Here is a 24,804-nt window from a genome sequence, read left to right as displayed (position 1 = left end):
TAGATAACCTCCATTGGCTCTCCTTGGTCTAACCTGCTGGTGACTTCCTCAAAGAATTCTGCCAGATTTCTCAGGCATGACCTCCCCTTGATGAAACCATGCTGACTTTGCCCTATTTTTACCATATACTTCCAAGTGTTCAGAAATCTCATTCTTCACAATGGATTCCAGGATTTTACCCACGACTGAGGTCAGGCTATAATAGGTCTGTGGTTTTCGGTCTTTTGCCTTAGTCCATTTTAAAAAGAGGTGTCTTGTGAGTGATTGTCCAGTCCTCTGGGACCGTCCCGGATTCTCACGATTCCTGAAAGATCAGCAGTAATGCCTCTGCTATCTCCCTTAGAACTCTGGGGTGTGGTCAATTTGGTCCAGGTGATTAACCACCTTGAGGCCATTCAACTTTTCTGGCAGCTTCTCTTTTCTGATGACCACCATATTCAGCTCTGCCCCCTCACTTTCTGGAATTTTTGGGGTATTACTCGCGTCTTCCACTGTGAAGACTGATGCAAAGTAATTATTCAAATCCTCAGCTTTGTTCCCCACTACTATCTCCCCAGTGGCTCAACGTCTATCTGTCTCTCTATTTTGCCCTTTATATATCGAAAGAAACTCCTTCCAGTCTTCCTTTGTTATTGGCTAGCTTACCCTCCTATGTAATCTTCCTCCTTATTTTTGTTTCGGTCAGTGGTCTTTGTAAGCTTCCAAATCTTCTGGTTTCCCACTGCTCTTCGTCACATTATATGATTTCTGTTTTGCCATGGTTGTCCCTGTACCATGCTGCATCTTCCTCAGGATGAATCTCTGCTGCCTCCTGAATTATTCCCAGAAATTGCTGCCATTGCTGTTCCACTGTCTTTGTAGCTAGGCTCCTCTCCCAGCCAGTTCTACCCGGCTCCTCCTTCATGGTTCATGCTTTTATTCAGCTGTAGTACCATTACTTCTGATTCTATCTTCTCCTCTCAAATTGCAGAGTAATTTTTATCATGTTATGATCACTGCCTCCTAACGATTCCTTCACCTTAAGCTCCCTTAGCAAGTCTGCCTCATTGCACAACTCTAAATCCAGCATTGCCTGTTCCGCAAGGGCTCCACCACAAGTTGCTCCAAAAAGACATCTCGTAGACATTGCCCAAATTCCTTTTCTTGCAATCCACTCCCAACCTGATTTTCCCAGTCTATTTGCATATTGTAATCTCCCATGATCACTGTAACTTTGCCTTTACCACACATCTTTACTATGTTGTAGTGTATCTTGCGCCCCAGCTCCTGACTACTATTTGGAGGCCTGTACAGAACTCCAACTATGGTTTTGTCACCTTTTATGTCTCCCCACACATTCTGCACCATCTCACCCGACTTCGTTTCTAACTATTGATTTAAGTTCATGTCTTATTAATAGGGCAGTTCTACCCTCCTCTACCCACTTGCCTATCTCTTCAATAGGATGTTTATCTTGGAATATTCAGCTCCCAAACCTGATCCCCTTGCAACCATGATGTCCACCAGGTCATACCTTCCAGTTTTGATCCACAAGCTTATTTGCCTTATTCCGATACTATGTGCATTCAGAAGTAACATCTTCAGTCCTGTATTAGCCATCTCTCTTCTCATTGTCTTTAGTTCTTCAGTGTGACTGAAGTTTGATTGCTAACCCTTTCCATACACTCTGTCCTATTTGTGTCTGTGCTGGAGATTTTAATAACCTCTTCTGAATTCTGCAGTCTGAATTTCTCGTTTCTAATTTTCCTGATAGCGCTCTCACTCTCGCACGCACTCACTCTCACTCACTCTCTCACTCTCTCTCTCACTCTCTCTCTCACTCTCTCTCTCACTCTCTCTCTCACTCTCTCTCTCACTCTCTCTCTCACTCTCTCTCTCACTCTCTCTCTCACTCTCTCTCTCACTCTCTCTCTCACTCTCTCTCTCACTCTCTCTCTCACTCTCTCTCTCACTCTCTCTCTCACTCTCTCTCTCACTCTCTCTCTCACTCTCTCTCTCACTCTCTCTCTCACTCTCTCTCTCACTCTCTCTCTCACTCTCTCTCTCACTCTCTCTCTCACTCTCTCTCTCACTCTCTTCCCTCTCTCACTCCCTCTCTCACTCCCTCTCTCACTCCCTCTCTCACTCCCTCTCTCACTCCCTCTCTCACTCCCTCTCTCACTCACACAATTTCATTTGAAACCCTGTCTACAGACCTAGTTATGTGATTTGTGAGGACTTTGGTCCCAGCAGGGTTCAAACGAAGACCATCCCATTTGAACAGGTCCCTTCTTGCCTTGTGCGTGTGCCAATGTCCCATTAATTCACACCCATTTCTCCCACACCAGTCTTTGAGCCATGCTTGGACCTGATTAATCTAATTGACCCTGTGCCAATTAGCTCAGGTGGTACTGCAGAGAGTATCTTGTTGGTTCTGCTTGTTCATTTATCTCCAAGTTGTTCCTCCTCCCTGAGCATAACCTCAGCCCTGGTTTTATCTATGTTATTGGTACCTACATGGATCATAACCACTAGATCTTTCCTGTCCCACTCCAAATTCCTCTGCAGCCCAGATGAGATATCCCAAACCTGAGCACCAGGCAGGCAACGCAACCTTAAAAACTCTTGATCCTGGTCACAGAACAGTGTTCATACCTCGAACTATACTATCTCCAATTACAGCAATATTTCTCTCCCCACACTTGAATGGCTCCCTTCACCGTCGGTGGTCAGTTGGCTTATCCTCCCTGCAGTCTCCATTTGCATCCACACACGGAACAAAGGTCTTGAACCTGTTGGGTAAGGATCGGAGCTGAGGCTGCTGCAACCCCATCTCTTGGATTCTTCGACCTGCCTCACTCTCAGCCAGTTCATGTAGCCTTTTCTGTCATTTACTTCAAAAATCTTTTGGTATGCACGAAAATTATTGTTAAAAAAGGTGCATTTTTGGACAGTTAATTCTTTCTAAACTATTGTTTTTCCTTTAGTGCCAGTACTGATACCGGGGACTAATGTGGTATTGAGGTTCTTTTGTTGCTTCATTCTGCAAGTATTGTGTGAGATTGTAGTACTGAATCCAGTCTAATGCTAAAAAGCTCTGGAGAAGGACACTGCATTCTCCATTGGTCTGAGCCATTGAAGTTTAGCAATAATTACTCTACTTCAGGTTTGCCAGCTTAGCAGTCACATCATATTCAGCCTTTACTGCATGCCCCAACAGGAAGAAGTAAAAACTCTGTGATTTGCTTTTGCGTACTTATGGTGGCCAGTTTACAGCATTAACAGAATGCACTGAGTGTTTGTCCCTACCTGTGCTCACCCCTTCAGAATAGGCTGAGGCTGATTTCCCTGGAGCATTGGAGGCTGAGTGGTGGCCTTCTCCAGATTTATGAAATCATGAGGGGCATGCTCGGGGTAAATAGACTAGTTCTTGTGGTTAGGGGGTCCAGAACTGGAAACATAGGTTTAGGGTGAGGGGAGAAAAGTTTATAAGTGACCTAAGGGGCAACTTTTGCATGCAGAGGGTGGTGCGGCTATGGAATGTGTTGCCGGAGGAGGTGATGGATTTAAAAGGTATCCGGATAGATGTATGAATAGGAAGGGTTTAGAGGGATATGGGCCAGGTGCTAGCAAATGGACCTAGATTAGATGGTCGGCATGGATAAGGTCTACTGAGGAGTCTGTTTCTGTGCTGTCCGCTTGTATGACTGTGACTTATGCACAATATTACGTATGTTTACCAAACTGATCTTTTTCATTTGGAAATTCCAAATGTTTTCAACAATTTGACTCAAATCAACTGATTGCATTTTCTTAAGGATTTTTCTTTCTCTTCCCCATCCCTGCAACTTACTCAATGAAATATTCTGGAATGCTGTTTTCACTTAATGGCCACCATTCTGGCATTTTCTTAATTTGGATAGGCGGTGAGAACCAGCAAGCTATGTGATAGTTGCCATGTGTTCTTCACAGGAGCTGCTGGCTCATAATCAAGATAGTCTAATTTTTTTTTGTTAACCTCACAGCAGAGTCTAATGAAAGAACCTCGAGTGACATATAAACAGGCAAGTTATGTGGCACACTCTGGCAGTTGAGTTGTGGACCTGTCTGATATGTGCAGTTTAACTGCTGCTTTGCTCAACTGTCTACATCTCCCAGTCACTATTCTTAAGTTCCTCTGTTACCTGATCCTGTTAACTGTTTTCTCACCTCACTGGTGCTGTCCAGTGTGACAAGGGTCCATCATCCAGGACCGTTTCACATGTAATGCAAATGAGTAAATAACATGCAGTAGTCCGCACCAGGTGGGGTGGGGGCAAGAATCTGATAATGCAAGAAAATGATTTCCAACCTTTCTGGACGAAATTAATTTTGCCATCCAAGGTTAACAGCTTAACGAGTTGAAGAAACATGACACAGTTCCTCAGAAGAAGTTCTAATGTCGTTATTAGAGCGTGTGGAAAGGGCATGGAAGTTAATTCACTTCAATGTAAGATGTGGCAAAATTGAAACTTAACGTCTCAAACCAGTGATTAGTTTGTAAATCCAACTGGTGGTCGTACCATTCAGCATAATCTGACCAGATACACGCCAAGTTCATGATTTCAGTCTTTCTTACTGGAGTAGTTGGAAAAATATATGGTCCTGTATCAGTTTGGGAGTCCTTCTTATGAATGAAGAACACAACATTGGAACCAATTTCTCTTCCAAACTTGTGACTATCTTCAAAACTACAAAGCTGTTCCTTTCATTTGGACAGTTGTTAACTGCTGCACCTGTTGTTATGTTTCCATCAAGTGAGTCTGTGCATCCAGAATGCAGATTTGCAATTTTGAAAGGAATATGGAAAATCATATTTCCCTTCCAGGCAATTTTGTAACTTTGTTGTTCATTTCAGTTGACCATGTGTTGGCAGAGCCTGGAATCAGTTTGATCACTGCTTTCGAACAGTGGAGAGAATGGGCAGACAACAAGTCCTGCTGTGACTACTCATTGCATGTTGATGTCACAGAATGGTATAAAGGCCTTCAAGAAGAGATGGATTTCTTGGTGAAGGAGCACGGTAAGGTCATATTATGAAATAGTTGCAAATGTGTTAAATCTGGATCAATGATTTTTACAAAATAGTTCTTGAGCTCCTTTAATGACTCAGTGGACGTATATACTGCTGTGTTTGGTGCTGCAATCTGTGATTGATTGTTACCAATTGAAAAGTTTAATTGTCTATGTTTCATTCAGCTTTGTGCTTGGGACTAGGCCTTGGATTATTCCACATTAATTTTGAAAAATGGTCAAGCATTTGAGTCTGTCTCTTCGGCCATCTCAGTCTGTATTGAATCCTAGAATCCCTACAGTGCAGTAAGAGGCCATTTGGCCCAGAGTCCCCACTGACCCTCTGAAGGACATCCCATCTAGACCCAGCTCGTGACTGCACACATATAACCCCACATTTATCCTGGCTTTGTCACTTAAGCAACATATCCCTGACCACTGTGAGCCATTTCTGCATGGCCAAATTTACACATCTTTGGACTGTGCGATGAAACCAGATCACTTGGTGGAAACCCAGACAGATATGGGGAGAACATGCAGTTTCCACACAGACAGTCATCCAGGGCTGAAATTGAGCCCAGATCCTGGTGCTGTGAGGCAGCAGTGCAAAACACATGGAGCCACCTGCATCTGAAGGGTCTCCATTAAAATGGTTTTTATCATATAGTGGCCCAGAAATCATTTTTCATTGCATAATAAACATGCATTATCCAAAAAGCTGAGCAAAACACTGCTAAACATTTCCAATTTTATCCATCAGGTGTAAATTCATTCCTTCTGTACATGGCTTACAAAGACCGTTACCAACTCTCTGATGCCCAGGTAAGGCGATAATAATATGACCGTACTGGATGGAACAATGTACTTTCTTGTTTGGTTTATAACTAATTTTCCTTGTTGGTCTTTGATTTACCCACAGATGTATGAGGCCCTAAGTGCAATTCGTGATATGGGTGCCGTTGCTCAAGTTCATGCTGAGAATGGTGACATTATTGCTGAGGTAATGCAGGTGCAGGGCTACCACAAGTCAAAAACATTCTGAAACTGAATTGAGGTAGAAATAACAAAATGGGTCCATTACTTTCAGGGGGTTCACCTTTTTGCAGCATGCTGAGTTAAGCAGTCTGTGTTTGAGATTTTGAATTTACATTGAAATACAACCAGGATGATGTGAATTTAAGTTGATTTTCTGTTAAAATGTGACTTCCAGTGAATCAGAGTTTTGGTTTCCCATGATCTGATTGATAGGAACATGAGAGCAGGTGTAAGGAAGGCCCTGAGCCCATTGAGCCTGGTGTGCCATTCACTGCAACATCAACTTTGCCTCTGCTTTCAGAACTAGCTTGAATTGCACAGCAGGAAGTGATCCCATGACTTGACACCAGTGACTAAGTTTCATGTCATGAATAACAAACAATGCTTTTTGGTGCTTTTATTCAGAACAGTTTTTGTGGCTCCAGATCAATTGAAATATCTGAAAACCAACTCTACAGTTTGTGGTGTCATTTTTAAAAGTATGTTTGCATGTACATTTTGAAGACTTGACTGAAGTAGGACGAGCTTGAATTGTTTCCACGTGAGCTAACTAGCCTTTGGTAAAAGAAAACTGCATTTGTGCTCAACAAAACAAACAAAATTCAAAGACACCAACTTAAGTTCTGACCGAAATGTCTGACTCAAGACTGTGGTGCTGGAAAAGCACAGCAGGTCAGGCAGCAATTGAGGAGCTCAACTGCTCCCTGACCTATGCTTTTCCAGGACCACACTGTCAACTCTGATCTCCAGCATCTCCAGCCCCCACTTCTCCAAGCTGAAATGTCTGACTGCCAAGCCAAAGTATCCAAAATATTGAAACTGCTGATGCTCATAATATTTCAACCAAAACAACAAATGAAGTTTGTAAGTAATTGAAGTCATTTGATGTCAAGAAGGAGGCTCCCTTACTTGGAAGAATGCAGCATCGTTAGAATAGTGAACATCGACATGACATTTTTCTGAACATATAAACTGGCTGAGGTTTCTTGTGCTTAATCCAACAATGCTTGCCTTCATAGTCGACAAGCTCTGCTCCTTAGCCTTTGATTCCAGTCCTGTTCCTGGAATTTCCCAAGACTGCACAATACTCAGTTTCTCCATGTCACTATTAATTCTGAGATGAGCTTCAGATGATTACATGCTCTTGTGAAGGCTGTTCATCTCTGTAGCGTGAGTTGACTCCGCTCCAAGCTCGTCTTACCTATTGCTAAAACCCCCATCCATAATTTGGTTCATCCTCATGTGATGATTTGAAGTCACCATGTTCTAACATTCTCCTGTCAATGATTTTGAAGTCATGGAACATTTTGCTGCCTGAGTCGTAGTGGCATCAGGTCCAGATCACCCATCATTGCTGTGCTTGACAGGAATATACAGAACACCAATTGCCATCAGTTTCAGATTACAATAATATTTTACCATTATCTAACTGAGAGACCTTGAAATGTTGGTTTGCTTACTGCTTAAGCTTTCTGTGCAGGTTTGGCCCCTTACATTTGACTTGGCTCCTCCTTACTGTTCTGAAATGAGAAGTGGATCATTTTCTTTCTGTTCATTATCCTCTTAGGGTTGTTTCTTGGTGGTTCTGTACCCTAACTATCACACTGCATTACAGGAACAACAGAGGATTCTTGGACTGGGTATCACTGGACCTGAAGGCCATGTTCTGAGTAGGCCAGAGGAGGTAAGAGGATTACAATTTAGCCTCCATTTAGGATGGCATGTTTGCTTAAACTCATGGTGCCACATGATAGTCTAGCAGTTTGGTATGACAGAATGGAACAGATGGTGCACAGTCCTTGCTCAGATATGTGGTGTGCTGTTATTTTTCCATTTGTATTCTGAATTCAGCCATTAGTTAATGACTCTCTACAAATGGAGTTCTATATTGGGACCTTGTACCATATGTATAACAGTTTATGACCAAATAGCTTGACCATCAAAATTTTGACATTTTAAACAAAGATAGTTCTTATGATCTTTTAGTAATTAAAATATCATGTTAATTCAGATGAGTTCTCAAAGGTATTGCACTTATAAAACCCCTGTTTGTCCTGGCAGTGACCTCAGCCAAGGTTTATGGAGTTAGCTGCTTGCACATAAAGTAGTGTTTTGAGTGAGGGATGTGGCATCACCATTGCTGAATGTATTCGAGTTTTCCAAGAGTTTCAACCAGCATTCTTAAGGCGAAACTGTACATTGGTTGTATTTAGATTTAGAGAAGGCATTTGTTAAAGTATGCGACAAAAGGAACAAGGATATTACTGAGATTAGAAGGTTTGAATTAGAAGCAGAGGCTGGATAAACTGGGACTGGTTCTCCTGCATTGTAGGAGGCTGAGGGGTGTCCTTTATCGAGATTTATAAAATCAAGAACGACATAGATTAGGTGAATAGCCAAGGCTTTTCCAGGGCTTGGAGGGCATAGATTTAAGGCGAGAGGGAAAGATTTGGAAGGGACTTATGGGACAATTTTTTTCACACTTTGTGTGTGGTGCATATATAAAACGATTTACTAGAGGAATGGTAGAGGCAAGTACACTTAGAACACTTAAAAGACATTTGTACCGGGTCATGATAGCAAAGATGGAGAAGGATATTGGCCAAATGAAGGGCTTTTTCCCTGGAACATCAGAGGTTGAGAGGTGAAGTTATAGAGGTTTATAAAATCATGAGGGACTGTAAATAGACAAGGTCTTTTCTCTGGGGTGGGAGAGTCCAGAACTGGAGGGCGTAGGTTTAAGGTAAGAGGGGAACGATTTCAAAGGGACCTAAGGGGTGACCTTTTCATGCAGATGGTGGTGCATATATGGAATGAGCTGCCAGAGGAAGTGGTGGAGGCTGGTACAAATACAGCGTTCTGGATGGGTATATGAATAGGAAGGGTTTAGAGGAATATGGACCAAGTGCTGGAAAATGGGACAAAATTAATTTAGGATATGTGATTGGCATGGATTAGTTGGACCGAAACGTCTCTTTCTGTGCTGTACATGTCTTTGATTCTAAATGAGACCAGTTCAGTTTGGAAAACCTGGTCAGCATGAACAAATTAGGTTGAAGGGTCTGTAAACCTCCACAAAAGGTTAAGTCTGATGATAACAGGCAATGCCGTTGAATGTCATATGTTGCTGTGGATAGAGAATTGGCTCATGGGCATGAACCAGCAGTAGAGACGAGTGGTTCTTTTTCAGGTTAGCAATCTGTCGCCAGCAGGGTTACTCAGGGATCAGTGCTGGGACTGCAACTACTTAGCATATTTTAAAATGACAAGGAGCAAGCAAATCACTGTGAAGTTCATTTTGGAAGGGAGAACACCAGAACAGAATGTTATTCAAATTGAGAAGAACCACAGAAAGCTGCAATGCAAAAGGACTTGAAATGTAAAGCTTGCACACAGGCTTAGACAATCAGGAAGGCGAATGGAATGTTGGCCCTTCAAGGGGCTGGAGTTTGAGTGGGTAAGCCTTAATGCAAATGGACAAGGTGCTGGTGAGACCACATCAAGATTCGTGTGTGCTGTTTTGATCCCTTTCTTGAAGGAAAGATATTACTTTGTTCGAGGCACTCAGTTGTTCCTGGAATAGAGGAATTATGAGCAAAAACTATGCAGGTTGGGACTCTCTTGACTGCGGTTTTGCCGAATGAAAGTTGATTGCATTTAATATTCTTAAGAGGCTTGGGGAATGGTTGCCCAATAAAGGCTGATGTGAGCAGGGGTTTCCTCTCTGAAAGTTGGGTGACTTTGGACTTCCTTGCCACAGAGAGCTGTGGAAGCAGAGAACTTGTCTGCTTTAAGGCTGAGTGATTCTTGATCGGTTGGGGAATTAAGTCATGGGGAAAGGGTCATAGGATCAGCTGTGATTCTATCCGATTGAATGACAGAGCAGGCTTAAGCTAAACAGCCTGTTCCTGTTTGCTTATGGTTTTAGGTTTGACACCATCCAGAGTGAAATAGCCCACTTGGCAAACACCAGATGCACAAACCACAGATGCTGAGTTGCAGCAGTGTAAAGATGGGAACATTTTCTTCAAGTCACTTATTTTTCAGATTTGGAAATGTATTGTTCTTTTAATATCACTTGGTCAAAATTCTGGAGCTCCCCAATGGCACTGTGGTGCCTGTACAAATGATCTTGTGGAATGATCCTATAACAAATTACCTGTAACAATTCAAGAAGGCAGCTCACCATCACCATCTCAAAGGCAACACAGAGTAGGTGGGAAATACTGGTCCAGCTAGTGCTGCCCACAGACCATGAATGACCAGGTAAAATTACTGTCTGTTGACTGCTACTGTGAATTGTGTTTTTTCTGGGTGGAAGACAACACTGATTTCTCTTCAAGTGCTTGTGGTTAAGACCGTAGGAATTAAACATGTAATGCTTGATGAATAAGTATAATTAAGTTATTGAAGTTAAACATTGGGTAACACGTGTAATGATCTTGCTTTAAGAAGGATTTCAAGATTGAACTTAATCCCGCAAATTCATGTCATGCACAGCCATCCACTAAATCTATCCTCATTACAGAAAAGAGAGTTCATTTATGTCGTGTAAGGAGTCCTTGTCAGAGGAAGTCAGTCTGACATGTAATTGCTCCACCATTCAACAAAAAATATGAATGATCTACTTAGACTTGACTACATTGCCCTCACCCCATGTCCATAATTCTCTGTGTATTCAAAATCAGGCTTTTCTGGTTTTAAATTAGGTCAAGAAACATAGTAGATTCCGAGAATCCTCAAACTCCAAGTTTGTGAGAAGATTTGTAGCTCGGGTGCTTGTTGTTGTGGTTCTGTTTGCCGAGCTGGGAATTTGTGTTGCAAGCGTTTCGTCCCCTGTCTTGGTGACATCCTCAGTGCTTGGGACCCTCGTGTGAAGCGCTTCTGTGATCTTTCCTCCGGCATTTGTAGTGGTTTGAATCTGCAGCTTCCGGTTGTCAGTTCCAGCTGTCCTCAAACTTTTCAGCAAGTAAATTTCTTTTGAATTTTGTCTGAAATCAGTGTCTTCTAGTTCATGACTCCCCAGTCAGGGGAGAAAAATAAGCCTGGTTTAGAAGGCATTCAAATGTAGTGTTAACAATGACGACATCAGTATTCTGATCAGAGTAAGCGTTTTGGCCCCTCATGCCTGCCCTGCCATTGTCTAAGATCATGGCTGATCTGTCTCCAGCCTCCACTCCTGATAGCCCTCAACTTCCCATTCTCCAAGAAACCGCTCTCCAGCTCTTCAAATACTTGCCATAATGATCAAACATGTTGCACAACAGAATGAATCCTGAGTTGCAACAAGGTAGAAACTATTACTAACTTAAACTGGTCTAAAATAGAACCATGCAGGAGTTTTTATTTTGGAACCTGAGAGAATTGAGGTTTGCAATATTGACAGCTTGTACAATGGAGTGAATAGAAGCACTGAATGAAATGATGTGTTGCTTGTTTATTGAAGTTTTTTTTAAACTGGTATTTAGTTAGAGGTGGGTAGCACTCAATTCTTTGAAGTTTTTCCCCCTACCTCATCCATAATATTTCCCTCTTGGCAGGTTGAAGCAGAAGCAGTAAACCGGGCCATCACTATTGCGAATCAAACCAACTGCCCCCTCTATGTAACGAAAGTGATGAGTAAAACTGCTGCAGATATTATTGCCCAAGCCAGGAAGAAAGGTAAGTGGAACAAAACGAGAGGGCATAGGTTTCAAGTGAGAGGGGTTAAGATTTAAAAGTGACCAAAGGGTTAACTTGTTCACACACAGCATGGTGCATGCATGGATCAAAATGCCACAGGAAGTGGTCGAAGTGGGTATGTTCATAATTTTAAAAGGCATTTGGATGGGTACATGAACACGATGGGTTTAGAGGGATGTGTGCCAAATGGTGGCAAATGGGTCCCGATCAATTTATGATTTCCGTTTGGCACGGAAGAGTTGAACCAGAGGTTTGTTTCCATGCTATATAACTGACTTTTAAGTCTTCCTTTTGAGCCTGGAACATATTCTTCCACTCCTGTTTGCTGGATTTTCACTGATCTTAAGCCTATTGCTTCTCTGATGCTGTACAATTCCGGAGTTAAAAAGATCGAGCAGAGTCATTTCCATGTGAATTCGTCATTTTCCCTGGTGTTTGGGGCGACAGGCATTGTTACTCCAATTGATGGGTTATATATCTGGCTGGTAGCCCTTGATACTGCAGTGCCTGTCTTTTGAATAAAAAATTGGGATTGTATTGAACAGCAGTGCTTAAATGAGCAGTTTTTTGAATATGATTATAATTTGAGAAAAATTCCCAATAATACGTTAACATCCAAATTCACAAGTCTTTTGAAGAGCCTTGTGGCTGTCATTCTCCGAAACCCAGCACCCAAGATTAATGATCAATTCATCTGGGTTTGGATAAATACTGTGACTCAATGTTGGCCCGCACAAAAGGAGAATTCCTTGTTCCTTATTTTAGAATCCACTGTGTGGAACCAGGCCATTTGGGACACTGCCCTTCTGAAAAGCATCCCGCCCATACCTGTTCCCCTACCCTTGTTTCCCTGCATTTCCCATGGCTAATCCACCGAGCTCGCATATAGCTGGACACTCAGCAGTTTCGCATGGCCAGTCCATCTCAACTGCATATATTTGGACTGTGTGAGGAAACCAGAACATGTGGACAAAACCATCAAGACTCTCGGAGAATGTGCAAACTCCACACACACACTTGCCAAGGTTTGTACCAAAACTGGGTCCCTGGCATTCTAAAGCAATAGTACAAACCACTGAGCCACCCTTCATTTAGTGCTTTTCGTTAGACTGCACGTTATAACCTCAAACTGATGCCTTTAATACATTTTCGTACATGTTTGAGTCACAAATTAACAAAGCAATCAGCACCAGTAGATGACAGCATTTTGAATTGACTCAGTTAAAGAAGAAATTGGTTCTGAACAGTTTTGCAGAGCTCATGAACCTTGGATTGTGTTCCCACATTTGAAAGTCATGCACTATATTAAAGACAAATGTTAGAGTTTGTGTTTTAGAGTCACAGGTACCTAAGACTGGCCGTGGAATCTTTTTGTCATTTTCAGGTCATATATTAAAAGTAAAAATTCAGGTATGATGTAAAAATTAAGTATACTGGAAAAAAAGTCCACCCTTGATGGATGACAACACTTCACTGATATAGAACATAGAACATTACAGTGCAGTATAGGCCCTTTGGTCCTATACTGCCACAATACAGGGTGGCACAATCTGAAGCCCATCTAACCGACATTATTCCATTCTCCTACATATGCCTATTCAATGACCATTCAAATGCCCATAAAGTTGGCAAGTCTACAACTATTGCAGGCAGTGTGTTCCATGCCCCTACTCCTCTGTGAGTAAACAAAGTACCTCTGACATCTGTCCAATATCTAGCACCTCTCAATTTGAAGCTATGTTCCCTTGAGCTAGCCATCACCATCCTAGGAAAAAGGCTGTGACTGTCCACCCCATCTAACCCTCTGATTATCTTACATGTTTCAATTAAATCACCTCTCAACCTTCTTGCCTCTTATTAAAAACAGCCTCAAGTCCCTCAACATTTCTTCCTAAGACCTCATGCCATCCCCTGCCCCCATCCTAGTAAATCTCCTCTGAACCCTTTCTGAAGCTTCCACATCCTTCCTATAATGTGGTGACCAGAACTACATGCAATGCTCCAAATGTGGCCGCACCAGAGTTTTGTACAGCTGCCGCATGACCTCATGGTTTCGAAACTCGGTCCCTCTACTAATAAAAGTGAACACAGTGTATGCCTTCTTAACAGCTCGATCAGCCTGTTGACTGTAGGGAATATGCTGACTTTGAAAGCCAAAGGGTGAGAGTGTGCATTTGCTGCAAGAAGAGCCCATATGTCAAAAAAAAGGACAAAAAAGCACCTGACTGGTTGTGCCAACCAAGAGTTTGGATTTTTGTGTTCTCCCAATATGTACTGGTTCCAATTCCAGTTGGCCTGTCACACCTCTGCAAGCTGTTCTAGAAGAGCTGTTTACTTTTGTCTCATATTCCATCATTTTGTACGTAAGTGGACAACAAATTTGGCAAGTTTTGTTTCTCAGAAGTGTAACACATTTCACACAGTATATTCCATGTCTGAACAGCCCTCTCTGAACAAATTTTTCCTCATGAATTCGCTAGTTGTTTCGCTGATCATTTTAAATCTATGACCTCTGGTTAGCTGCTTACTAGCCGGTTTGTCCTTGCTTGCCAAGAATTGAACAAAAGGAACTGGCATGATGTGCTTGGTTGTGCCTGGTACAAGAAGAAGCTGAGTATGTACCATGCAAGACAGGTCAAATTTCATCGTTTGTGGATTTAAAGCAGTACATTTCAGTCAGTGCAGGTCTTAAATAAAAAAAAAAGCTATGGCATTTTTTTTTCCCGGCAGGCACTGTTGTGTATGGGGAACCGATTACTGCTAGTCTGGGCACCGATGGATCTCATTACTGGAGCAAGAACTGGGCTAAGGCGGCTGCTTTTGTCACTTCTCCACCACTGAGCCCTGATCCAACCACGCCAGATTATCTGAACTCTTTGCTATCATGGTATGTTTGGTCTTGTTTCCTGAGTCTCTTGCGCCTGCTGTTTTATCCAGATGAAGTGTCACTTTGAGCAACAGCAGTTAGGTATTCACACATTAGACCAAATTAAGCAAAACCCATAATTCAAGGCATTTGGGCCAATAAGGGTTTTGATGCTCTCTACTTAATCATTAATGAGCCAAGATTTAAAATATCATGCAAGACTTGACTAAGAGGGGAAGAACAAATATGATCAGAATTACTCGGGCAATGAAGAGTTTATCACAACTGGCTGTTGAGACTAAAGCTTGAACATAATTTAAATGTGATTTATACCATACATGATGAAGGAAACTGCCTATTGATCACTGTAAAAATGCTGAAAGTTGCTACTGTTGACTGACGAAGTGTGTGTGTTTGGTAAAAAGCTTCACTCAAACCTCCTTTCATGTTCTCTTCCAGTTATTCTGCCGATTGTTCTTTAACCTTAAATGTTGCATTAACCTTCAATCAGACAGTCCTGCAAAATATTTTGCTCAGAGCCATAACTGGTACAATTGCAAGATTTAAGAGGCCGTTGGATGTGTATATGAATAGCAAGGGTTTGGAGGGATATGGGCCGGTTGCTGGCTGGTGGGACGAGATTGGGTTGTGATACCTGGTCGGCATGGTCGGGTTGGACCCAAGACTCTGTTTCCCTGCTGTACATCTCTATGACTCTAATAATCCAAGACAGAGCAAAAATATTGCCAACTTTGTCCCCATTCCTGATCTTGTTGCTGCTTATTGACTCTTATTTTCCCCTTCTGAGAAGATGAAAGAAAGAAATGTTTGCATTCGTATGAATTTTTGACAACCTTGGGCTGATTTATCCACTTAAAGCCAAAGAAATGCTTTTGAAATGTAATTATTGTCAAAATGTAAAATTACAGCAGCCAATTTAGGTACAGCAAGTTCCCTCAAAGATAGTTGTGATGATGAGCAGGTCACCTCTTGAATGTGGTGTTGATTTAAGAATGTAATCCAGAACACTGGAGACAGTTCAGCCATTTTTGTTCAAAACCATGTCATAGGATAATTTGTGTCGACTGTAGACAGTTGATTTGTTTAAAACAAGACACCAAGACTACAAGAACAGCCAGACTTCTATGACTGTCAGCCCAGATTTTGTGTTGAAGTGTGTGGAGTGAGAATTGAATCTCTGATGTCAGACTTTAATGGAAGTATTTTTCATTGAACGACTGCTAATGGTCTTAGTGGTATATGACTGCAAAGTACTGCTTCCTTGCGTCATTGTCAAGGTGGTTCAGTCTGCAGTAAGGCGAGTGATAGAATCCCTACCATGTGGAAACAGGTCATTTGGGCCAACAAGTTCGGTCCGACTCTCCAAGGAACATCCCACCCAGACTCATCTACCCCCCACCCCAAAAAAACTATCTTTGTAACTCTGCATTTCCCATGCCCAATCCACCTAACCTGCACACCTTCGGACTGTGGGAGGAAAATGGAGCACCCGGAGGAAAAACACGCACTCGATGGGACAATGTGCAAACTCCACACAGGCAGTTCCCCCAAGGCTGGTATCAAAGCCAGGTCCTTGCTAACCACTGAGCCACTGTACTATTCAGTTAAGATGTGCCTTGCCCTAACTCCTGCCGAGGTAAATGTTGAGTCAAGTTTTTTGTCGAGTGAGCCCATTGGCTGATGGGAATTGGAATTTGAACTATTGACACTTCTTTCAAACTCAAGTCGCAGCTGAAGTCAATTTGGAAACTTTGGAGCTTTGTCTTGGGCAATTATTTCACCCACGTAAATTGCATTTATCTGCATAGCTTAGTACAGGTACTACACAATTCTTTGTGAAATCCATCTGGGCCAGTTGTTGTTCAGAATGCAGAACTTTTTGGTTTTAGGAATAAATTACATTTTCACAGTGAAAATTTTGAAAAAAAATTATCTAAATAGACGCATGTGTGAATAGTATGAGCCCTGAGACACAATTGACGCCTGCCAGTTCTGGGCCACACTGCCACGTCACTTCTAAGTGACATGGTTCGAGTGGGTGTGGAGTTGGGTCACCTGTTTGCACACCAAAATGACGCTGCGTACTCCACAAAAAAAATTTTGGATTTCGAAGCTTTTCGGATTTCAGATAAAGGATTGTGTACCTGTACCACAGTCAGAGTGAAAGCCCTTTTAAACATAAAATTGTTTTATCTGTCAGTATGTTGAGTAGATTCAGTAAGCAGCCTTGTTGACCTTTAGTGCTTGTATATACTTTTTAACTGTATTTACAGTGGCGATCTGCAGGTCACTGGCAGTGCACACTGTACATTCAACACCTCTCAGAAGGCTTTAGGGAAGGATGACTTCACCCTAATTCCTGAAGGTACGAATGGAATTGAGGAGAGGATGTCCATTGTTTGGGATAAAGCTGTGGTAAGTACTACATGGTTGTGTAAAGAATTATGAAAGGTTATGATGAAAAAAGGTAACTAAGAAAGAACCTTGTCAAGAAACTGCTGAGATGTAGCTTGCTCCTTCAAGGCCAGGCTGAGTAATAGAGTAGGGTTCCACAAGTTAAAAGGCAGAATGTGCTCCACTGCCATTGACATTCATCACTGTATACCTTCTCAACAATTGTTTTTATGAGTGATTGAATAGGGTGGTATTTATCTCATGGAATGAGGAATATAACTGCAATAAGGTGGTCCACTAATTAGATTAAGTGGGAGTATGTTAAAAGCTAAGATGATGGATTGGATGCCTTTGTGGTATCCCCAGTGATCAAGCAGTATTTTCCAGTGCAAATGTTTCTTGTCACAATATAGGTATCTGGTAAAATGGATGAAAATCAGTTCGTAGCAGTGACCAGCACCAATGCTGCCAAGATTTTTAACTTGTATCCCAGGAAGGGACGCATCGCCGTGGGATCAGATGCAGACCTTGTGATCTGGGACCCTGACATTGTCAAGACAATTACTGCAAAGAACCATAGCCTGGTAGGTTGATTATTTAAGTTCAAGTAAATGCAGCAGTCAAGTCACTGGTTCTGTAAGGGCAAACAAATAATTGTGTGTAATGGTCTTAGTTTCACCAAAGGACAAAATACTCCCTATGTAAATGTTGACCAGGAATCAGAACTTTTTCTGTCCCATGATTATTACTTTTGTTAGTACGGCAGAAATCATTTAAGCACAATTTCATGTGCTGCAGTTGACGCTAAAGTTAAGTTGGTAAAGCTGTTGAAATGCCCAGAAATTCACTGTGTTGGTTATACGAACTGGATAACCAACTCTTCAAATCTGGTAGTTGACTTAATGGAAATTTTTCCATAAGATGCGTTTTCAGCCAGGAGGCAGAAAGCAAAGCACACTTGGATATATTTTAGACTTTGCTCCTTTTGAGCAAATGCTTGTGTCCCAGAGATTTTTGTGAAAATCTTTTCTTATTTGTCATAGGATCATAAAATAATGTAGCCAGTTAAGTCTGTCAGACATGTGCCAGCTGTTCAATAGACTTTTACCATCAGTCCCAGATGGCTTTCTCTTGTAACTCAAAAACTGCACTCAAACCTTGCTCCACCACTTTGAGAGTCAGAGTGCTTTCCAGATCTCAGTTTCGTGAGTAAGCAATTTTGAAATAGAGAGACAATAAGAAAGACTTGCGACTAAGATTAGAACTTCATAAGCATGACCATATGCGTAAAAGGCAAAACAGAAAAGCTTGTGCACTGTACAGGAGATGGCAGAAACAGTTCAGGCGGCTATGCCAGAAGCTATCTTGGTCAGACTTCACTGATGTCAGTGGTGTTCATAGGCAGTTGGGATATGGAGGATCAACATTTGACCACATTTCTTGCATCTGATCTCTGTGTTGTGACCGTCAATGGAAATATTCTTGCTCAGGAATGCTGAATAAAGATTGAATCATGTTCAACTGTCTTGCTTTTCGCGGTCAAAAAGATTGCTAGTACTCACTCCTCTGTTTTGGACATGGTGAACAACCAATTCCACATGTTTGCCGACGGCTGCTGTGTCCAAGGAACTGAATCACAGGAAGAATTAGGGGAGGAGGGAAAATGCTGCAAGGATGAAGAATGCATTTTGCAGCATTAATGTGATTTGTATGAAGGTCTGTGCTGTATTACTTATGATCCTTTGATCTTGTGCTATATTTCTTTTGTTGCAATCAGGCAGTGGAGTACAACATTTTTGAAGGAATGGAGTGTCGTGGGGCACCCTTGATTGTCATAAGTCAGGGTAAAATTGTCTATGAGGATGGCATGGTGCATGCTTCTGAAGGCTCTGGACGCTTCATCCCCAAGAAACCATTCCCTGACTACGTATACAAGAGGGTTAAAGCCAGGAGCAAGGTAATTGGTCATCTAAATTGTCAAACAACAATGGTTTTTCCATGACCTGCTTTGAAGGCCCTGTTGCCAAGATGTCTGTTTAAGGTAGTGCATGTCTCCGACATTGCAAAGCTTTGTGATTCAGTCTACAGAGGAACCTCAATTATCCGAATGAGATGGGCGGGCACTATTTCGTTTGGGTAATTGATTATTCGGTTAATTGATTTCCTCTGCAGCTCGGAGTTAACTGTTAAATGTGCTCCCCGTTCAGGAGACGAGGCAAAAGCACACTGTGTGGGAGACCCTGCTCTTCTCCCTCACGTCTGCTCCCATCCCGCCCCCCATCCCCAACCCTGAGCGCCCCTCCACCTGCCCCAACCCCGTCCAACAACGTCCCCCGGTCTACCCTGACTGTACACCAAGAGTAAGACACCTGCTGCCTTTGTGGGGTAAAAAACAGACTTTTTGACAGGTTCCACCTTTGCCCTGTGCAGGACAGTGTTGGAGACATTATCTGGGGAAGAGGGGTTTTGGTTACACCCCAGTGTTGAACTCCAGGGTAAATGTGGGGAGGTAGAAAGAGGAGGTCAGTTGTTTAGAGACGGTGCCTGAACTGTCCAGGACTGCTTTTGGCAGTATTTCGGTGAACCAAGTTCGTTTTTAATCGTTGTATCCATAAACAAAAGATGCCATCAGGGTTGAAACAGCTCTTCGACGTAATGTTTCTGTCGGGACCTTGAGATCCCCTTCGGATAATTGATATCAGGAAGATCGAGGTTCCTCTGTAATCGAAAAATCCATTTGTTATTACCCTGGCAAGACAAACAGAAATTGCTTAAGAAATTGAGCAGGTCAGGCATCTTCTCCACCACTTGAATTGTTTCAGGTTTCGAACATTTTTATTATTTATCATTCATTCTTATTATTGTACCCTGTTCAAATGTAATAACTTCGGATTTCTGGAAGATAACCTCAGATTTGGAATCTTACCCCAAAAGTTGTTTATTTTTTGGACAGGAGTAGTCAAGTTTTATTCCACATTTGGATTGGAGACTTGTTCGGGTGCACAATGCAAAAATGCCCTTCAGATTAGACATTTAATTGAGGCCTATTTCGGTGTATCAACTGGACAGTCAAGATCCTGTCACAACGTTTTAAAAGATGTTGTGCATTGTGTGTGTCAGCCAATCTGATATGCTCAACTCCTGATGGGGAAGGTAAACACACATGCTTCTAAAGTACAAGCAAAGTACAGTCTGCCCATCCTTGAGCATGCATGTTGCAAGTTTTGCTTATCTGCCCCACACACTAATGTATGACAGATGAACTAGTGTGTATCACTTCCACATTTTGGTAGTTTTGAAGGCAGAATGATAATAGCAAGGGAGAATTGTGCAAAACATTGTTTTAGAGGCTTACTACTTGTGTTCAGCAAGCATGCGTGCGCGCGCACAAAAACTGTGACGTGTGTGCTTGCACGAGAAATTTCAAGTGTTGTTCACTCTGTATGAAAATAACATTTTAATACTCCTCTTATCTGCCTGCTCCATTTGCAGTTGCTTTATTGCAAGTTCTAAAAAGAGATTGAGATTTAAAATTCCATTCCAAGTGAAATTGACTTTATTAATTTCATCACCTTTGTTCAAATACTGCACTTGGGGTATTGCATGTGAGAGTTGGTTATGTCAACATCTTGATCATGTGGGTTTTTTAAACATCATCATTTTCTCCCTGCTAGTTAACTGAACTGCGAGGAGTCCCCCGGGGGCTCTATGACGGTCCTGTCTGTGAGGTTTCAGTCACGCCCAAATCTGTCACACCTGCTTCGTCGACTCGGACTTCACCTGCCAAGCAGCAAGCACCACCAGTGCGAAACCTGCACCAGTCAGGATTCAGTTTGTCTGGTAAATGTGTGTTTCCTGTTTTATTACCTCTTAAACTATTCATAAGGTCATCTAATACTTATATTCAGTTTAGTTCTTGATCAGTGTTTAAATCAGACATGCATCAGTTATGTAGAGTAAGTTATATTTGCTTTTGTTTAAGTCTGTGACCTATAATGTAAGCCAGAAATGCAGTTCTCTCTGCTGTCGTAGACAGACTGACTTAGAATGTATTCGCTGATCCTGTCTCTTAGTCGTGTTCTGGCCAGGGATAGAGTGCTGTTTTTGGATTGTCCATTGTTGAGTTAAGCTGGGTTACTTATCAGGAAGGGAACATTGCATTGCTGCTTGTAACATGATTCATTCTGTGCCAGAAAATGCCTGAGTCTGCAAATGGCGAAACATAACCTGTTGACACTTCGATCTCAGATCATGAGGGCAGAAGGTACAAATCAAAAGAGTGCCCACTTTACTGAAGATGAGCAATGTTAACAACAACAAAACAAAGCTCCCAATGAGAAAGTGCTCACTGCAGCATGAAATGGCATTGGATAAAAGATTAGATTACATTACTTACAGTGTGGAAACAGGCCCTTCGGCCCAACAAGTCCACACCGACCCACCGAAGCATATACCACCCAGACCCATACTCCTACATTTATCCCTTCACCTAACACTACGGACAATTTAGCATGGTCAATTCACCTAACCTGCACATTTTTGGATTGTGGGAGGAAACCGGAGCAGCCGGAGGAAACCCACGCAGACACGGGGAGAATGTGCAAAAGTTCTGGGCTTTGCTGTTGCACAGCCTGCTGTATGCCAAGATGACTTGAGCTTTCCTGGAGTTTCTGAGATCCTGTATGATCTTGACAAATGTTTACTTTAACAAGTTGTTTTTCCACTACAGAACGTTGAACACTGAAAAAGGGTGGGCGTGGGGGTGGTGCGGGGAGCAAGTTTTTGATATGTTATGCTTGAGTCATTCAGTGAGTGGGTGGATGGGTAGATGCTGGTTGCTGTGGTGAGTATTGAATATCTTGACTGATGTATCCCACTCTCTGAAGTCTAAAACTTTTTCTGTCCCATTTTTTCCAATAGGTGCACAGGTAGACGACAATCTACCCCGTCGTACTGGCCAACGCATCGTGATGCCTCCTGGTGGTCATGCAAATATCACAACGCTTGGATGAATCTTCATTTTGGTGTGGTTGGCAGAGCCATCATCTTTTTTTTTCATCTTTTTTTTTGAGAGCCTGTGACGGTTACTGTGGACAAACAATCCTAGGTTTGTGTAACCCCCCCTTCCCAGTATTACAATTATTGCCAAGGAAACAAGTGAAGAGACAAATATTCCCATTCTTAAAACCTGCACAGCATTAAAATATGCACAACGTTAAAGAGATGAAGGAACTTTGGCACCCACCTGATTTGTAGGAGATAGGAGTGATTTCCTGGAATTATAGATTGTTGTAGAATAGAGTTTTTGCCAATGTTTATTCTTAAGCTGCATGGCAGAACAGTGATCAAGTTCTCACATAAAGAGGAATAAGGTGGTCTCTTGACAGTTGCTGACTTGACTAGTTTAGGCTGCTTCCAGGAAACAAAAATTGAATTATCATTTATCATCACTGACAGTTTTAATCCAGTTGAATTCTGGTGATCTTCACTCTGTGACAGAATATATCTTCCTCTCAGTTTGTACTCTACAGTGGCAAGTAACAATCTGCAAATATTTCAGTTACCTTGAATTTCAGTTTGTGAAGCCTTTATCATCAACAATGCGCACTTAATATAGTTTCATTGAATTTACATAAAATGCAGCTGTTGATAAATATGGTGTTAGGTTTTTCGAGGAATATTTTATAGATAAGAAAACTGGAAATCTGAATCAAAAAGCTCTAAATAGATACTACAAGGGTTGAAAATGGCAAGATGCATTGATAGTAACTTGGTTGCAGCCTCTGAGGTGCCTGCTGTAAAAACAAGTTGTCTTCACTGTGTATCTGGAACACCATTTGCTTGCCAAGTATGAGTACCAATCTGAATTCTTCAATACAACAGTTGTGTATAAGTGTGCAAATAGATAAAATACTGGCATGATTTGTACTGAGAAATGTAGACCGTTAAATATGTGAGAGAAAGGCTGATAGTGATCCTAAAAACAGAACAATAGTACTTTAGTGATTGTCCAACTACCAAGCTTGTTCTTCATTTGCTCATGGGCTATCATCATTGCACCGCTTGTCGATCTCTTCCCAGCTGTTCTGAGACATGGTCCACTTGCGAAGGAGTCAGTAATCATGTCATTTTGCTTACATAATCTCAACAGACTGCACCATTGACTTCCTCTGTGGAAGCTCAAAGTGTATTTTTCTTGTTTGAACTGATTTTTTTTCAGACTGGACACACTACGTGGGCTGGCAGCATGTTCATTTATGGCTTGCTTGAGTTTAGCACTGCATGATTCTAATACATAGATGGGAGAGTTTGAAAACTTAACTGACCGCAGTGACTTGATGCTCAGAAACTCATTGTAGTTTTGAAATGTTGTCTTGCTGGCTTTTTTTTTTGCTCCTCCAATTCTGTGCTGTATTCTTACTGAAAAAAGTACTTTGTGTTTTCATGGCATTGATGTTAAGGTTCTGCTCTTGTACTTTGCTTCCCTCTACCATTGTTGTGTTTAATAAAGGTCTTGTGATTTATTCCATAAGGGAAGGTTGATAAAACAACATGGTTTACTGACTTGAACTGCTAATAAAACAATTACTGTTTAAAATATTTTTGGGTGTGTCTGTGAAAGCTGGTTGGTCTATCTGTCCGTCCTTGCTGCAAGGATCGTTCTGTTATCTTTGGTCCCTGCCCCATGGCTTGGCCAATTTTCATCCTTCAGCCCATAACGGCAGATTGACCCAAATCTTCTCATCGCCTGACTCTTCAAGACCAGACATAAAAGCCAAGATGAGCAGTTAGATTCAGGTGAAGACTTGTTGCATTGACTTCCATGAGTTTTGCTGGGGAGCTGAAACTTCTGAGAGGCGATTCCCTTGCTCCCACATCCCTCTGCAAACGTCGCTGGCTCTAAATTAGAATTGGAGAGCTTGGACAGTCAAAACTCGGTCCTTGAGCAGCCACCCAGGTAATGTTGGACTGATTAAAAGTTAGTTTTATGTGAGAAAGCACAGGTCATTTGTCCAAGTGATCCTGCTGATCAAATGTCATTCCCTACCAAAACAAGAAGTTAGACTTACCCTGTAATGTTTATCTAAACCCTGGTACAAACCATTCTGGAACAACTTTCCCAAAAACACGAACCCCAACTGAGCACCCTGACCACACCCGACGAGCTCAAAAACCTGCACGTGTACTCAATCTGCCGCCCTACCTATTGAGACCATTTGGTGCTTTGACATCTTCTGTTCTTCTCACCTCCTGGCCCTCCTGCATTTACTCCTTCACTTAGACTTTGAGTGGAAATCTGGCATTCGTTGAAAGCAGCTACTGCAGGAAAAATCAAGGGGTTTTCCCTGTGGCACTGTGGTGGAGCTCTTTAAGTGACTACTGTCTGTGTTCCTGTAGAAGCCAGGTTCAGAAGACAGATAAAGGAATGCAGAGAAGATTTAGGTGCAGGCAGGTTCATGGAGAGACGCAATCCAAGATGATTTTCATGGGCCATTATTTGACCATTTATATTGGTATGAATTTTTATCAACAAATTGTCAGCCTTATTTACCATTCTGTAACAGTCATGGACTTAAATGAACTGCATGAATGATCATTTATCATTTCGGCTTTTGCAAAATTTGTGAACGGAGATATTGATAGGTTAGTGCATCAATTAATGCACCTCTACTTGTGAATTTGAGCCATGTTCTTTGCGTTCCAATTGAGCACAGTAAATGAGCTTAGTTTGCGCTCACTCCATGAGGTACCAGCACCTGCCAACCCATGTTTCT

At 42.0% G+C, this 24,804-nt stretch overlaps 1 protein-coding gene across 2 annotated transcripts in view; it reads left to right on the top strand.

The window, feature by feature from the left end:
• Positions 1–23,630, top strand: part of LOC122543072 (dihydropyrimidinase-related protein 2) — a 30,329-nt gene extending 6,699 nt beyond the window's left edge. Inside the window, exons 4-14 of one of the 2 annotated variants that reach the window (XM_043681295.1) lie at positions 4,877–5,041; positions 5,792–5,853; positions 5,951–6,031; positions 7,682–7,750; positions 11,607–11,727; positions 14,479–14,635; positions 16,909–17,050; positions 17,443–17,613; positions 18,807–18,986; positions 20,704–20,869; positions 21,950–23,630. In XM_043681295.1, the coding sequence (XP_043537230.1) occupies positions 4,877–5,041; positions 5,792–5,853; positions 5,951–6,031; positions 7,682–7,750; positions 11,607–11,727; positions 14,479–14,635; positions 16,909–17,050; positions 17,443–17,613; positions 18,807–18,986; positions 20,704–20,869; positions 21,950–22,041 (1,406 nt within the window). In that variant the 3' untranslated portion in view covers positions 22,042–23,630. Of the gene's footprint in view, positions 1–4,876; positions 5,042–5,791; positions 5,854–5,950; positions 6,032–7,681; positions 7,751–11,606; positions 11,728–14,478; positions 14,636–16,908; positions 17,051–17,442; positions 17,614–18,806; positions 18,987–20,703; positions 20,876–21,949 lie in introns of both variants that reach the window. The other variant, XM_043681294.1, reaches the window with a different exon arrangement.
• The last annotated feature ends 1,174 nt before the right edge of the window (positions 23,631–24,804 follow it).

This window comes from Chiloscyllium plagiosum, chromosome 42, assembly GCF_004010195.1.
Source record: "Chiloscyllium plagiosum isolate BGI_BamShark_2017 chromosome 42, ASM401019v2, whole genome shotgun sequence".
Classification (NCBI taxonomy): domain Eukaryota; kingdom Metazoa; phylum Chordata; class Chondrichthyes; order Orectolobiformes; family Hemiscylliidae; genus Chiloscyllium; species Chiloscyllium plagiosum.
This window is presented reverse-complemented; position numbering and strand designations above follow the sequence as displayed.